Source organism: Elephas maximus, chromosome 15 (assembly GCF_024166365.1).
Source record: "Elephas maximus indicus isolate mEleMax1 chromosome 15, mEleMax1 primary haplotype, whole genome shotgun sequence".
Taxonomy (NCBI): Eukaryota; Metazoa; Chordata; class Mammalia; order Proboscidea; family Elephantidae; genus Elephas; species Elephas maximus.
The window spans coordinates 18,073,535-18,090,442 of NC_064833.1; the positions used below are offsets into that span (position 1 = coordinate 18,073,535).

At 39.1% G+C, this 16,908-nt stretch overlaps 1 protein-coding gene across 1 annotated transcript in view; it reads left to right on the plus strand.

Moving 5' to 3' along the window:
• Positions 1-16,908, plus strand: part of WASHC5 (WASH complex subunit 5) — a 66,765-nt gene that overhangs the window by 26,285 nt on the left and 23,572 nt on the right. The window contains exons 12-22 of the mRNA XM_049854336.1: positions 326-438; positions 6,800-6,966; positions 7,083-7,158; positions 9,063-9,173; positions 9,672-9,812; positions 10,930-11,010; positions 12,273-12,374; positions 13,085-13,264; positions 14,384-14,508; positions 16,224-16,386; positions 16,792-16,894. Of these exons, the coding sequence (XP_049710293.1) occupies positions 326-438; positions 6,800-6,966; positions 7,083-7,158; positions 9,063-9,173; positions 9,672-9,812; positions 10,930-11,010; positions 12,273-12,374; positions 13,085-13,264; positions 14,384-14,508; positions 16,224-16,386; positions 16,792-16,894 (1,362 nt within the window). The remainder of the gene's footprint in view (positions 1-325; positions 439-6,799; positions 6,967-7,082; positions 7,159-9,062; positions 9,174-9,671; positions 9,813-10,929; positions 11,011-12,272; positions 12,375-13,084; positions 13,265-14,383; positions 14,509-16,223; positions 16,387-16,791; positions 16,895-16,908) is intronic.

Sequence of the window (16,908 nt, forward strand, 5' to 3'; positions counted from 1 at the left end):
TTAGTGGTACAGTTTGGAGAGCTCCTGAGGGCACTGTTAGGCACATAGTGAAAGCTCCATGACTGAGAACTGGATTTGTAAAACAAAAACCAAACCCGTTGTCGCCAAGTTGATTCCAACTCATAGCAACCCTATAGGACCAAATAGAACTGCTCCACACGGTTTCCAAGGAGCGCCTGGTAGATTTGAGCTGCCAACCTTTTGGTTAGTAGCTGTAGCTCTTAACCACTACGCCACCAGGGTTACCAAAGATTACTCAAACTCAAAGCCACGGTTACAGGAATTCTGAAATTTTAGCAGCCTTTCCTTGTTTCTGTATTAATAGAAAATCTTCAAGCTTGGTTCAGAGAGATCGCGAAACAAATCTTATCTCTAAATTATGATGATTCTACTGCTGCGGGCAGAAAAACTGTGCAACTAATCCAGGCGTTGGAGGAGGTAAGGAGAGTCTTTTTAAATGACAGTTTTTAGGTCATGAATCGTACTTTTCGGACTCACCCAGCAATCTACTACTTTTTTTTTTTGCACAGCTGAATGAAATTTTAATAGAGTATAATCATTATCGTCATATTAGAGGTTTTACAGAGATTGAAGACTGGGAATTGAGGGATCTGTCAATAAGGGATCTTAAAATGCATGTCTAAAAAAAAATATTTGCTCATTTTTCTATTGTTGGGCCTTTTTTGGTTCATAGGTGCTATTTTTTTTTCCAGCATCCTACTTCTGAAATATAATCTTAATGTTTCATCAGAAAACAAAAGCACTGTGTGTCAATACGCTCACTATAGCATTATCTACCCAATCATTGCCGTCAAATCAACTCCGACTCATAGTGACCCTGTCACACAGAATAAACTGCCTCTTCGGTTTTCCAAGGCTGTAAATCTTAATAGGAGCAGTCTGCTACATCTTTCTCCCACAGAGCAGCTGGTAGGCTCAAACTGTCGAACTTTTGGTTAGCAGCCCAGCCCTTTAACCACTGCGCCACCAGGGCACCTGTAATATATACCAAAACCAAACCCACTGCCGTCAAGTCGATTCCAAGTCGTAGCAACCCTGTAGGACAGAGTAGAACTGCCCAAAGGAGTTTCCAAGGAGTGCCTGATGGATTCGAACTGCTGACCTCTTGGTTAGCAGCCGCAGCACTTAACCACTATGCCCCCAGGGTTTCTGTAATATATACAGGATTGTTAAATTAGGGAAATATCAGCATGAAGAGAATGGTAGGAAAAATTTTCATATTTCAACCTGAGGAAATAAATAGTTTGAGGAAAATAGTTACAAAAATAATATAGAAACATTGGGGAAATTGTGATCAGGAGGAAGAAGCAGAAAACAAAACTGCATGTATATACTTGACTTGAAACACTTACTCATGAAGATGAAAGACTGCAGCCTTCAATATGGATTACACATCAGCATAAAGAAACAGAAATCCTCACAACTGGACCAATACGCAACATCATGATAAATAGAAAATATTGAAGCTGTCAAGGATTTCATTTTACTTGGATCCACAATCAACGCCCATGGAAGTGGCAGTCAAGAAATCAAATGACATGTTGTACTGGGCAAATCTGCTGCAAAAAACCTCTTTAAAGTGTAGAAAAACAAAGATGTCACCTTGAAGACTAAGGTGCACCTGACCCAAGCCATAGTATTTTCATTTGCCTCACATGCATGCAAAAGCTTGACAATGAATAAGGAAGACTGAAGAAGAACTGATGCTTTTGAATTATGGTGTTGGCAAAGAATATTGAATATGCTATGGGCTGCCAGAATAACGAATAAATATGCCTCGGAAGAAGTACAGCTAGAGTGCTTTTACCTCTTCTTTACCAACAGAAGGAAGGATGAAGAGACTTGGTCTCACTTACTTTGGTCATGTTATCAGGAGGGACCAGTCACTGGGGAAGGACATCATGCTCAGTAAAGTAGAGGTTCAGTGAAAACGAGCTGGATTGACACAGTGACTACAACAATGGGCTCAACCATACCAATGATAGTGAGGATGATGCCGGGCTCGGCAGTGTTTTGTTCTGCTGTACATAGGGTCGCAATGGGTCAGAACCAACTTGACAGCATCTAATAACTGTTTTTAGATTTGTAAAAAGTGTGTGCATTGGGAAAAAAATCTAGAAAGTAATAAACAAAAATGAAAATAGTCGTATAATGATCATAAGCTTATACGTGTTGTATTTTCTGAAAAAAAAGTTCATTGTTTTTAATCTCCCCAAACATGATTGTGCCTTACCATCCTTAAAAATTTATTTGTATGTTTAAGTAGACTTAAAATGAAGAATAACAAAAGCATCAGAACAATAACCATAAACTCTATTGCTTAAAACATCTATGCTCATAATCTGTAACCCGTTCCAGTTGGTATGATTGTACGTCTTTGCAGAGATGAAAGTAATACTTTCTTCATTTTGTGAGCTTTCTTACAGGCTTTATCTCTGTAAGGATTCTGGGATGGTTATTATTAATGGGAACATGATATAATACTCCACCGCTGGCATACCAGCGTTTCCCTATCCATTCCAGAACAATTGCACTCTGTACTATTTCTGTTTTCATTGCTTTTTATATCTTTGTATCTATAGTACAACTTTAAACAACTTTATAAAACTGGGATGCTTTTCATCTTTTCTAACCACAAAGCTATAAAAATAGAAATCAATAACAGAAAAAACGAGGAAAATCATGGAAACCAAACAACACCTTGCAAGAAAACTACAGGGTTATAGAAGAAATTAAGGATGGAAAAAAGAAATTCACAGAATCAAATAAGAATAAAAATACATCCTACCAGAACCTTTGGGACTAAAGCAGTGCTCAGAGGTCAACTTATAGCAATAAATGCACACACCCAAAAAAGAAGAAAGGGCCAAAATCAAAACATTAGCCCTACAACTTAAACAAATAGATAGAGGCAAAAGAAATCCTTGGGTACAAGAAGAAAGCAAATAATAAAAATTAGAATAGAATTAAATGAAATAGAGAATTGAAAAACAGTTGAAAGAGTTAACTAGACCAAAACCTGGTTTCTTGAAAAGATCAACAAAATCGATAAACCATTGGCCAAACTGACAAAAGAAAAACAGGAGAGGAAGCAAATAACTCACATAAGAAATGAGATGGGCGATACCACAACAGACCCAACTGAAATTAAAAGAATCATAACAGAATACTATGAAAAATCATACTCCAACAAATTTGAAAACCTAGAGGAAATGGACAAATTTCTAGAAACACACTACCTACCTAAACTAACACAAACAGAGGTAGAACAACTAAATCTATAATAAAAGGAGAGATTGAAAAAGGTAATTTAAAAACTTCCAACAAAAAAAAGCCTTGGCCGTAACAGCTTCATGGAGAATTTTACCAAACTTTCATAGAAGAATTAACACCACTACCACTAAAGGTATTTCAGAGCATAGAAGAGGATGGAATACTCCCAAACTCATTCTATGAAGCCAGCATATCCGTGATACCAAAACCAGGTAAAGACACCAGAAAAAAAAAAAGAAAAAAAAAACTAGAGGCCAGTATCCTTCAGGAACATAGATGCAAAAATCCTCAACAAAATTCTAGCCAGTAGACTTCAACAACATATCAAAAAAATAGTTCACCGTGACCAAGTGGGATTCATATCAGTTATGCAGGGATGGTTCAACATTAGAAAAACAACCAGTGTAATCCATCACGTAAAACAAAAGACAAGAACCACATGATCTTATCAATTGATGCAGGAAAGGCATTTGACAAAGCACTCATCTGAGATAAAAACTCTCAGCAAAATAGGAATAGAAGGGAAATTCCTCAACATAATAAAGGGCATTTATACAAAGCCAGCAGCCAACATCATTATAAATGGTGAGAGTCTGAAAGCATTCCCCTTGAAAACAGGAACCAGATAAGGATGTCCTTTAGCACTACTCTTACTCAACATTATGCTGGAGATCCTAGCCAGAGCAGTTAGGCTAGAAAAAGAAGTAAAGGGCATCCAAATTGGTAAGGAAGAAGTAAAAATATCTCTATTTGCAGATGATATGATCTTATACACAGAAGACCCCAAAGAATCCACAAGAAAACTAACAAGTTTTCAGCGAAGTATCAGGATACAAGATAAACATACAAAAATCAGTTGGATTCCTCTACACCAACAAAAAGAACTTTGAAGAAGAAATCACCAAATCAATACCATTTACAATAGCCCCCAAGGAGAGAAAATACTTAGGAATAAATATAACCAGAGACATAAAAGACCTATGCAAAGAAAACTACAAGACACTACTGCAAGAAACCGAAAGAGACCTACATAAGTGGAAAAACATACCTTGCTCATGGATAGAAGACTCAACATTGTGAAAATGTCAGTTCTACCCAAAGTGATCTACAGATACAATGGAATCCCGATCCAAATTCCAATGACATTTTTTAGTGAGACGGAGAAATAAATCACCAGCCTCATATGGAAACAGAAGAGACCCCAGATAAGTAAAGCATTACTGAAGAAAAAGAGTGGGAGGCCTCATACTACCTGATTTTAGAACCTATTATACTGCCACAGTAGTCGAAACAGCCTGGTACTAGTACAACAACAGATACATAGACCAATGGAACAGAGTTGAAAATCCAGACATAAATTCATCCAGCTATGAGCAGCTAATATTTGACAAAGGCCCAAAGTCCATTAAATGGGGAAAAGACAGTCTCTTTAACAAATGGTGCTGGCATAATTAGATATCCATCTGGATATTCATCCTTCTGTATGAACAGACACTTCACCAAAGAAGACATTCAGGTGACTAACAGATGCATGAGGAAATGCTCACAATCATTACCCATTAGAGAAATACAAATCAAAACTACAATGAGATACCATCTCATCCAACAAGGCTAGCATTAATCCAGAAAACACAAAATAATAAATGTTGGAGAGGTTGTGGAGAGACTGGAATACTTATACACTGCTGGTGGGAATGTAAAATGGCACAAACGCTTTGGAAAATGATTTGGCACTTCCTTAAAAAGCTAGAAATAGAAGTATCATACAATCCAGCAATCCCACTCTTTGGAAAATATCCTAGAGAAATAAGAGCCACCACAGAAATAGATATATGCACACCCATGTTCATTTCAGCACTATTCACAATAGCAAAGAGATGGAAACAAGCTATATGCCCATCAATGGACAAATGTATAAACAAATTGTGGTATATTCACACAATGGAATGCTACGCAACGATAAAGGACAACGATGAACCTGAGAAACAGAATGTGGATGAATCTGGAAGGCATTATGCTGTGTGAACTTAGTCACAAAAGGGCAAATATTGTATCAGACCATTATTATAAGAACTCAGGAAGTGGTTTAAATACAGAAGAAAACATTCTTTGATGGTTAGGAGGGTGGGGAGGGAGGGAGAGGGAAATTCACTAACTAGATAGTAGACAAGAATTAGGCGAAGGGAAGGACAACACACAATACGGGAGAAGTCAGCACAACTGGACTAAACGAAAAGCTAAGAAGTTTCCTGAATACAACCAAATACTTTGAGGGACAGAGTAGCAGGGGCAGGAATCTGGGGATCATGGTTTCAGGGAACATCTAGGTCAATTGGCATAACAGTTTATTAAGAAAATGTTCTGCATCCCACTTTGCTGTGTGGTGTCTGGGATCTTAAAAGCTAGTGACTGGCCATCTAAGATACATCAATTGGTTCCAATCCAGCTGGAGCAAAGGAGAATGAAGAACACCAAAGACACAAGGAGAATATTAGCCCAAGAGACAGAAAGGGCCACATTAAACTAGAGACTTCATCAGCCTGACACCAGAAGAACTAGATGGTGCCCGGCTACCACCAGTGACCACCCTGACAGGGTACACAACAGAGAGTCCCTGATGGCACAGTGGAGAAGTAGGGTGCAGAACTCAAATTCTGGTAAAAAGACCAGACTTAATGATCTTACTGAGACTGGAGGAAGCCGGGAAGACATGGGACCTGGACTCTTTGCTAACCTAGAACTAAAAGCATTTCTGAAGCCAACTCTTCAGACAAAGATTAGACTGGACTACGAGACATGAAATGATACTTGTGAAGAGTGTGCTTCTTAGTACAAGTAGATACATGAGAATAAATGGGCAACTCCTGTCCAGAGATGAGATGAGAAGTTAGAAAGGGACAGGAGCTGGTTGAACAGACAGGGGAAATCCGGGGTGGAGAGGAATGCGTGGTCACATTATAGGGGTTGCAACTAGTGTTACATAATAATGGGTATATAAATTTTTGTATGAGAAACTAACTTGAGCTGTAAAGTTTTACTTAAAGCACAATTTAAAAAAAAAAAACTTGAATGCATTATATCTTTTGTATTATTTATTTTAGCATATAGCCCAGGCCCCAGGAATTCTACACATCGAAATTTCAGGGCGCTGTGAAATCATTACTTTGTTTTAAAGAATACATCAAAAGAACTTAATATATAAATGTCAGTGCCTTAGTTATGATGTAACTTTTTTTTTTTTAACAATCCTACAGATCTTCAGAATTAGAAGGATTTTACAAAATACGTTCATTGATACTAAAATGGCCAATAGAAGTATTCACTTACTGTGTCATACAGAGTAATAAGTAGTGGGACATTTTCTAATCAGAGAAACACATGCATTGTTTTATGACTTGGGTTATATAGTTCTAAAATTGTAATTGGAAATGCAGATTTTATCAGTCATTAGTAAGTAGTGTGCTTATTCAGAATTTTGAAAATGAAATGTACTTTCATAACACAGGTTCAGGAGTTTCACCAGTTGGAATCCAATCTGCAAGTACGTCAGTTTCTTGCTGATACTCGAAAGTTCCTTCACCAAATGATCAGAACCATTAACATCAAGGAGGAGGTCCTGATTACCATGCAGATCGTTGGGGACCTCTCCTTTGCTTGGCAGTTAATTGACAGGTAACGCGAACACGGTGACACCTACCTAGTTTTTCCCAAATCAAGACAAGACAGCCTGGCATTCGCCCTTGATGAAGGACACTACAAACGTCTTCTTCCTTGATCTCTTTTTACAGTTTTACATCCATCATGCAAGAGAGCATAAGGGTAAACCCATCCATGGTTACTAAACTCAGGGCTACATTCCTAAAGGTAAGGAAAGAACCGTGGCATTGCCTCTTCCGTCCCTAGAGAAGTGTTGGCCTTCGTTATTACCTCCTTCATTCATTCAGCCCAAGATTTCATCCTTTTGGAAAGTTAGATACATTTTTTAGTATTTTTACATACTGAAAATTGTTAGCAATTTTTCCGTAAGAGCATAGTTTCAAAAGATGCCAGAAATGTTAGAATTTTGAATGAATAATAAAGTTGGAGTTTCGTACAGAAAAATTATTTTTGAATGAAGCAAAGCTTTTTGCGGTTTTATTAATGTGCTAAAACTGTGAGTCCCGTGGTCTTCTGTTATTCCCTACACATGAACTAAGTCCTTTTACTTATTTATTCAAACAATTCTTTTTTTTTTTTAATTTTCATGAAAATATACACAGCAGAACAGACATCCATTCATCCATTTCTGCATGTACGATTCAGTAACGCTGGTTACGTCCTTCATGCTGTGCCATCATTCTCGCTGTCTCCACCATATTGTTTCACGGCCACTGACTTAGACTCACTACCTCCTGAACTCCTCATCTGTGCTTTAGAGTTACTGTTGACATCTTGATCTCATGTAGATAGTTCTTTAAAAGAGCTCGCTTGTCATGGTGAACATTCTTTACTAGCTTAGCTAAACAGTTGTTTAAAAATGACTTTAGAAGATAGTTTCAGTTCGTGGTTTGAAGATTTCAGACAATTTTTATTGAGTGCCTTCTACAAGCTAGGGCCTACTCTAAAGATGAGAGGGTAATGGTGAACAATACAGACATGACCCTTGCTTAAATGAACAAATCATTTATTCAATGTCTTATGAAGGAGTTATCAATTCTGAGATGTACTTTTTTCATATTTTAATATCTGTAATTGGAAAAGGGTTTACAATTGATGGCTTATCATAGTTTACTTGTCAGCATTTTTTTTTTTTTTTCTTTCTTACTGGTGCATAAAATAATGGCACTTCTTACTCTTAATGCCTCTTAGATTAGACTAAGTACAGTTGTCCATCAACCGAAATGTCTGCTGTCGGTAAACCAAAAACCAGACCCCTTGCTTTCAAGTCAATTCTGGCTCATAGCGACCCTATAGAACATGGTAGTACTGCCTCAAAGGGTTTCCAAGGAGGCTGGTGGATTTGAACTGCCAACTTTTTGGTTAGCAGGTAAATGCTTAACCACTGTGCCACCGGGGATCCTTGATATCCATAAAGGAGTGGTTTTCTTCTGTACCGCAGTGATTCTCAAACTTGAACTTGCATCAGTTACCTGGAAGACTTGTTAAAACACAGAAGGCTGGCGCCACCCCTCAGTTTCTGATTGCGTTTCTAACAAGCTCCAGGTGATGCTGATATTCAGCAGGGCTAGGGTCCACACTTTGAGGACCACTACCATAGCAGATGACTATCTTTTTTTTTAATGGCATCTCTGTTCTTTCATGTAAAGTTAACCCATAAACCCATTGCTGTCCAGTCAATTCTGACTCATAATGGTGCCGTAGGACAGAGTAGAACTGCCCAAAGGGTTTCTGAGGCAGTGAATCTTTCCGGAAGCAGACTGCCACATCTTTCTCCCTTAGAGCAGCTGGTAGGTTCAAACCACTGACCTTTCAGTTAGCAGCCGAGTGCTTTAACCACTGTGCCGCCAGGGCTCCTTCATGTAAAGTTAGAAGCTATTAATGATATTGATACGATGCAGTGGTTGTTGCTCAGAGCCCAAGAGCTTTGTAGCTCATTGCCATTTCTGAAAGAGGGAGATTTCTTGGACTCTTACAAAGAAAAAAATAATAATAATAGGATTTCTAAGCAGCAGCTGGTAGATTCGAACTGCTGATCTTTTCATTAGCAACCGAGCTCTTAACCGCTGTGCCTCCCTTGCAAAGAAACAGAGATCTCATTTGTCTTCCAGCTTGCCTCTGCTCTTGACCTGCCTCTTCTTCGCATTAACCAAGCAAATAGCCCTGACCTTCTCAGTGTGTCTCAGTATTACTCTGGCGAATTGGTGTCCTATGTGAGAAAGGTAAGAAATTCACCAAAGCAAATTTACGTTGGATTCAAAATCTTGCTGTGTCACTAGTTAAGTGATCTAAGGCAATATGACTTAGCATCTCTGGACCTCAGTCTTTTTAAAATCTGTACTGTGGGAATGGCCTTTTTTTTTTTTTTTTGGCGATATTTCTGATGATTAGCTTTATATTCTGTGATAACGTTTGAAGGAATGTAACCCTGTGAATGGTTGTTGTTAGTTGCTACTGAGTCAACTTCAACTCATGGCAACCTTATATATGACAAAAAGAAACGTTGCCCAGTCCTGAGTCATCTTAATGATTCATCCGTCTGAAAACCTTATGGACGAGCCTGGTAGCAGTTATTAAAACAGCTCTTCTAAGCTTCTCAGCATCCCTTCCTGTGCAAAATGTTGTTTGTGAATGCTGGCACCCTTCATCCTAGTGTTTCATCAGCTAAGAAAAAGAAAATAGATGGCCATTTGTTTTTCCTCTTTTCTCTTTCATTAAAGGTTTTGCAGATCATTCCAGAAAGCATGTTTACTTCTCTTCTGAAGATCATAAAGCTTCAGACCCACGATATCATTGAAGTGCCTACCCGCCTGGACAAAGACAAACTGAGGGACTATGCCCAGCTTGGCCCACGATACGAGGTGCTGTGTTCCTGCAACTTTTGCCCTTTGATACGTAAAACTAAAAACCACGAAATTTCATAGGTTCCAAAGGGACCTTGAGAGGCCCTCCTCTGTCTGCATGGCTGTCCCCATGACCACAGGACCAAGGCTGATGTGTTTTTCTTGTGCTCAGTGATAACCATGGTGTGCCATTTTTGTACCATCAGACCTTTAATCCCTCCGTTTCCTGGTGTCATTTAATGCCTTGCTTGGCACTTAGTGGCAATGGAGCTTAGCTGACCACTTTCCTCGTGAACAACTTCGGTAAATCAGCCCATCTCTTTAGGCTAAATTCTCTAGACTTTTCATATTCAAGTTACTGCTTTATACACCATTCCAGTGGCTCAAAATAATCTATATCCCATTAACCACTTCCTATAGGCCAGACTTTTAAGCCCAGTTAGCAGTTACACAACCTCAGAGATTGTTCTCCCCCAATACCCCCTGCTTTTCTTTCTCTCTGAACTTAAAGCTGTGAAAAGTAAAATCAACTGAAAATTGGAAAAGCAATGTCCAGTGTCTGTTTTACATCTTCTGACACAACTCCAAGGAAGTACATCAGGAATTTAGATTACTAAGCTTGGTATCCATCTAAATAAAAAGAATTTATTTAGATGGTATGGCCATGTTTATTCTAACTCAAAAATACAGCCTCTGTCTGCCTTCTCAATGACCCCTGGTGTTGCTTGAAAAAAATGTGAAGGACAGCGAAGGGGAAATTACCTTCTCAGAGTCTTAGTTGTCTTTTTCTGGCTGGAAGGGACCATCCATATTATTGAGTCCTGCCCTCTCATTGGATGGGTGACAGAAACTGAAGCCCAAAGAAGGGGAAATGATTTATCAAATGTTAAAGAGCCAGCTAATGTCTTCTCACTCAGTTACCCAATATATCTAACAGTAGTCTTTCAGTTATACCCCAAAGCCTCATTTCTGTCTGAGACGTGTGTACACAGGGGTCCTAGTGCATAGAAACTGCATAGTCATTTCTATTCTCTTTGACCACTCCAGGACTATTAGCCAGCTGTTTTAGCTTTCCATGGGAATGATGGGTCTTTTGCCTGAAGTACTTCATTATACCTCTTTTTCTTTGTTAAAGGTTGCCAAGCTTACTCATGCTATTTCCATTTTTACTGAAGGCATCTTAATGATGAAAACAACTTTGGTTGGCATTATCAAGGTAAAAGTTTTGATGCTAGTCTTTATGGCGTAGTAGTAAAAGACGTTTGTTGGGTGCCATCGAGTCATTTTCAACTCATAGGGACCACATGTGACAGAGTGGAACTGCCCCAAAGGGATTTCTTGGCTATAATCTTTACATAAGCAGATTGCCAAGTCTTTCTCCCTTGGAGTCACTGGGTGGATTCAAACCATCAACCTTTTGTTTAGCAGCTGAGCACTTAACCGTTGGCACCATTATTAGAATTTTCTTCCTTAAGTTTAAAGATAAAACCACGTAAAATCCATCAGTTGTCTTCTTTATGACTTTTTAAGATAATGATTCTTTACAAATTAAAAGTAAAAGAAACAACCAAAAAAAAAAAAACCCCAAACCCATTGCCTTTGAGTCGATTCCAACTCATAGCTCCTAAGAGAAACAAGTCTCAGGGAATTCAAGAAAGTGTGGTATAATTATTTGCTGTTTTCTGGATCCTACTGTATTTTAGGGAATGAAAAAAGCTTTCTCATTACAGAAAAAATGAGCAAATGAAGCTTATAGAGTTAGGTAGTAGATATGCTTTCTCCTATTTTATCTTCCTAATTACAAACAGCACACCAAGAACACTGAAAGGAAAGACCCAGAAAAAAAACCCAGTGCCGTTGAGTCGATTCCAACTCATAGCGACCCTATAGGACAGAGTAGAACTGCCCCATAGAGTTTCCAAGGAGCGCCTGGTGGATTCGAACTGCCAACCCTTTGGTTAGCAGCTGTAGCACTTAACCACTACGCCACCAGGGTTTCCAAAAGGAAAGAGAATTGTTCAATCTACCGAGCGGTCCAACACTAAACTTGATTTTCCTCGTGTGGATATCGATTTCTTGAGATAACGTTTGGAGGAATGACACACAACTAAATTCAGCTTTTCATTCCACCACCTCCTCCTAGTGATAAGGAAAGGCACTTGTTTGTATTAATGAAATGATAAAAATGGGAGGCAGTTTAAAAATTACCGTACCTCTCCCCCAGTCTTTGAAAAGTTCTGTTTTAACACGAGCATCCTGAATTTTAGTGAGTCAAACCAAGTCCTAAGAAGGCTAGAGGTTTAATAATTCCATCCAAGTTGCCCAGGGTCAAAGGGGCAGGGAAGGAAAACAATCCAAATCATTTAGAGGTGAGCTGGGAAAGTTCCACTGTGGATTCTGGGGACCATTTTTCCTCTGGGTTTATTTAAGATGGAGCTTTCCCTAACTGCCATTTACTACTTTTTGGTTTGCATGTAGGTAGATCCAAAGCAGTTGCTGGAAGATGGAATAAGGAAGGAGCTCGTTAAACGTGTTGCTTTTGCCCTTCATAGGGGACTGATCTTCAACCCTCGAGCCAAGGTACCAAATGACCGCAATGGCGCTATCCTTTCTCCCCACTCAGCTTGCAAAATGGACTAGAACACCATTTTGAACCGCTTATGAGTCAGGCCTTTCTTCTTGTCAGATATATATCTAATGTATATGATTTTCAATACAAGCAACTGGAGTGCTTTTTGATCTTCTATTATAATCTATTCGCATTATGAGAAAATCCTTTTTGAAACCCCTGCTTCTTTCCTTCACCTGCTGATCCACAAGTTTAAGAATTTAACATTTAACTAATGTTTCTCATTCAGAGTTCCTTTTATAGTTAAAAGAATTTCATAACCCTAAGGCATATAGGAACTTTAAAGGCTGTAATTTTTTACTTTGCTATATCTGTTATGGAATATGGTCATTTTTCTCAGCAAAGAAAAATGAGGCCTGAAATTTATATGTGGGGTACTTTTCACCTCAATAAATCCAATTTGAAATATCATGTTTTCAGATTAGATATATTCATCAATTGGTATGAGGGAAATAATCCACACCATTTTTTACATTCTTTTGAGGTTTTCTTACCAAATTATTGAAATCTGTTTGTTGCTGAATGTCTTACATCAGTTTTGAGATTAAATATGAGTATTTCCAAAATGATGACTCTGATCTCTTATTGGGTGTATCATGTAAGTATTAATGGTTGACAGCCTACTCCAATGTAATAGAATTACTTTTCCGTTTTTGCACAGCCAAGTGAATTGATGCCCAAGCTGAAAGAGTTGGGGGCTACCATGGATGGATTCCATCGTTCTTTTGAATACATCCAGGACTATGTCAACATTTATGGTCTGAAGATCTGGCAGGAAGAAGTATCTCGTATTATAAATTACAATGTGGAACAAGAGTGTAATAACTTCTTAAGAACAAAGGTATCTAAATCTTTTTTTAAATCCCTGACTGTATTTGTTCTTTTTGACATTTAAAATACAACCCCAAACCTCAGAAATACCAAAAAGTAATTACTGAAAGTCAGGAAGCTGTAGATAGTCATGAATACCTTGGGAGTTCCTTCAGGCATGTGGGGAATTCAGAAAAACTGACGTGGCACCAGGCCTTGGGGAGCTGTCCTTGTTGCCATCGAGTCGATTCTGACTCATAGTGACCCTATGTGGCAGGGTAAAACTGTTCCGTAGGATTTCCTGTGCTGTAATCTTTACAAAGCAAATCACCAGGGTGTTTTTGCTGGGTGGATTAGAACCACGGACCTTTCAGTTAGCAGCCAGCACTTAGCCACTACACCACCAAAGCTCCTTAAGGAGAAAGCAAATATACTGTACTCAGATGGCTACAAAACAAAGCTGTTGTGACTGTTGTAATCGAAGCGGTCAAGAGTTCAGAAGACTCCGGATTTCTTCATATAGGGGAAGCTTCATATAGGAGATAGTGCTCAAACTGGACCTTGGTGGGTCAGTGTTGGGGAGATGATGAAATAGAGATGGCAGGATCAGAAGCATGGTAGTAAAACGCAAGGCTTTGTTGGAGGCTGCCGAGCTCTACTGGGCAGAACAGAAAATAGTCACGCAAAAGGAAATTGACATGGCCAGTTAGCATCAAAATTCTTAAATGGCAGAGCTAAAAAGTTTGATTTTCATCAGTAGCTAACAAGGAGCCACTCTGCAGGTTTTTAAGTAGGAATTGATATGATTCAGGTGACATTTCAGAAAGATTATCTTCCAGCCTTAGGATATTCTGAACTTTTAGATTACACTGATACATGTCATCTCATAAGACAAAAAGCCAGAAGTTCCTGAGTTTCCTCTTCACACTTCTCCTCAGTCACTTCACTTTTTCACAATTTTTTTTTTTATAAATGTCATATATGACATTTTGTGAGGCTGCTAAAACATTTTTAAAATTTTCTTCTTCAATATCAAGGACCTTTTATTATCACTCTTCATGCAATATTATCTTTGTCAGAGTATGTGGAAAAAGGATAACTAAGTTACTTTATCAAAGATGTACTGAATATTTGTGGTTTTGTTTTCTAGATTCAAGACTGGCAAAGTATGTACCAATCCACTCATATTCCAATACCAAAGTTTACCCCTGTGGACGAGTCCGTAACATTTATTGGTCGACTCTGTAGAGAAATCTTGCGGATCACAGACCCAAAGTAGGTGTTTCTGAATTCCAGTGACCTTGCTGACATGGACAGTCAAAGTCTCCAAACATGTTTTGTGTATCTCAGATCACACCCTTGCTTCTGCCACAGTTGAATCCCTGGTAATGGGTTTATTACAATGTACTCTTTTTGAGGCTGTGTCTTTTCCCCAGTGTGACTAAAGAGGCCCCTGTCCAACAAAACATAGATTGAAACAAGCTTAAGGTCTCTTTGGCCACTCTTTAGTCTTTGCTGCTCTTGCCTTCTGATGTTCTTCTCACATGGCCCTATGGACTCCCCAGTACATTAAGGCTTTTTGTCACAAATTGCTCAGCTGTACCTTGTGTAACTGGCACATTACCCCAAACTGGTCACTGGATCTTGCATTTGTCAGCTCATAAAGGAGCCTTGGTGGCATAGTGCTTAAAGCACTTGGCTGCTAACCGAGAGGTCGGTGGTTCGAACCCACCAGCCACTCAATGGGAGAAAGATGTGGCAGTCTGCTTCCATAAAGATTTACAGCCTTGGAAACCCTGTGGGACAGTTCTACTCTATTTGGCTACTATGAGTCAGGGTCAACTTGATGGCAGTTGAGTTTGGTTTGGGTTTTATCCTGACCATTTAAGATTACCTCCTTGTTTCTTAGCCCAACACACAAGCACTTTTGATAGTAAGAACTAACATTTATTTAGCACTTATGCTGTGCACTGGTCTCAGCATATTATACACATACATTCATTTCCTCGTTACAGCAGTCTCATCTGTCAGGCATTGTTATTATTCCCATTTTAAAGATGAAATAACTGGAGCACAGAAAAGCTAAGTCACTTGCCCGAAACCACAGAGTTAATAAGTGGTGGACCTACAGTACACGAGCCCTCTGACTCCAAGCCCAGCTCATACGCGCTGCACTGTTCAAAGACAGACTGCATGGCTCTGACATATAGTGAATCCCAGTTTACATTTGGGCCCCAAGTGTTCTAGAGTCAACAAGAGCTGGGCAAAAAACTCACATAATCAGAACTGCCCTTGAGAACATTGTAGGTGGACACCATGCTGGGGACTAACATGCTGCCTCTCTCAGTTAGTACAGTGGAGCACGGTTTTCCTCCTTGCTGTTCAGTTGAACCTCAGGTGAAGCAGTTGGTACTAAGACCATCTGAGGAAAGGGCAGGTTCATGTCTTCTGCCTCATGTTCACTTCTGGGCACGTGCCCACTAAGTGGAACAGCTGGTGGGTTGACCCAGGAAAAAATGATTTCTACTCCCCAGCTGTGCGTGCATAGTTGAGTTTCTATCATATCATATGTTTTCACAGTGAGGATTCCAGGTCCCTTTCTTTACCAAAATGGCAATGTCCACAGACTGGTTTGTCTCTGGAAACTAAAAAAACGACCACATGACGACACAACTGGACTCTAAACTCTTCAGTTTGACAACCAAGCCTAACCTTGTCCTGTCATTGTGGCTCAAAACAACAGTTCAACTCAGGGGAAATATGTCACTCAAACCATAGATTAGGATAGGAAAATGATTTAACCGGACTTTAATTTACTGGCCCATTGGGCAGTCACCGTGAAGATATATTTGATGCAGATACAGAAGTTAGAAAACACAAATCACGTGACTGTTATAATTCATATTTGATGCCCCAATTCCTGATGAGTCCCACATCTCTTTAGGATGAATTCTGAATTGCTTTTGAGTTTTTCACTTATTTTGTTTTAGAATGACATGTCACATTGACCAGCTGAATACTTGGTATGATATGAAAACTCATCAAGAAGTGACCAGCAGCCGCCTCTTCTCAGAAATCCAGACCACCTTGGGGACTTTTGGTCTGAATGGGTTAGACAGGCTTCTGTGCTTTATGATTGTAAAAGAGTTACAGGTGAGGCTTTTACATTCTGCTACCCTGGAAAAGATGGGAATAGGTCTTGCGAGACAGCTTAAGCTCCTTTAACTTTTCTTTCATGCTTGCTTATATTAACATCAGGATAGATAGATAAGAACTAAAAAAAACTAGAATGTTTTTGGCCAATGTAGAACTTTTATGAGTAATTTGCTTTTGTGGGTTTCAACTTGGGAAGTACCTTTTGTCTTTGAAACCAGTAACTCTTTTTACAGGGGGTGTTTCTAATAAGAACCCAAAGTTACTGCTTTCCTCTGTCATCCTGTTTATAGGCCTGGCATGACTTAGGCACAGTCTCTGTTCTTTGTAGCATTTTAATTAACTGGAGTATTTATTCATTCTGCACATGGTGTTTGTTCTTTGATCATGCCTTCTTGTTTTTAGAATTTCCTCAGTATGTTTCAGAAAATTATCCTGAGAGACAGAACTGTTCAGGATACTTTAAAAACCCTCATGAATGCTGTCAGCCCCCTGAAAAGTATTGTAGGTAAGTGTCCTGAA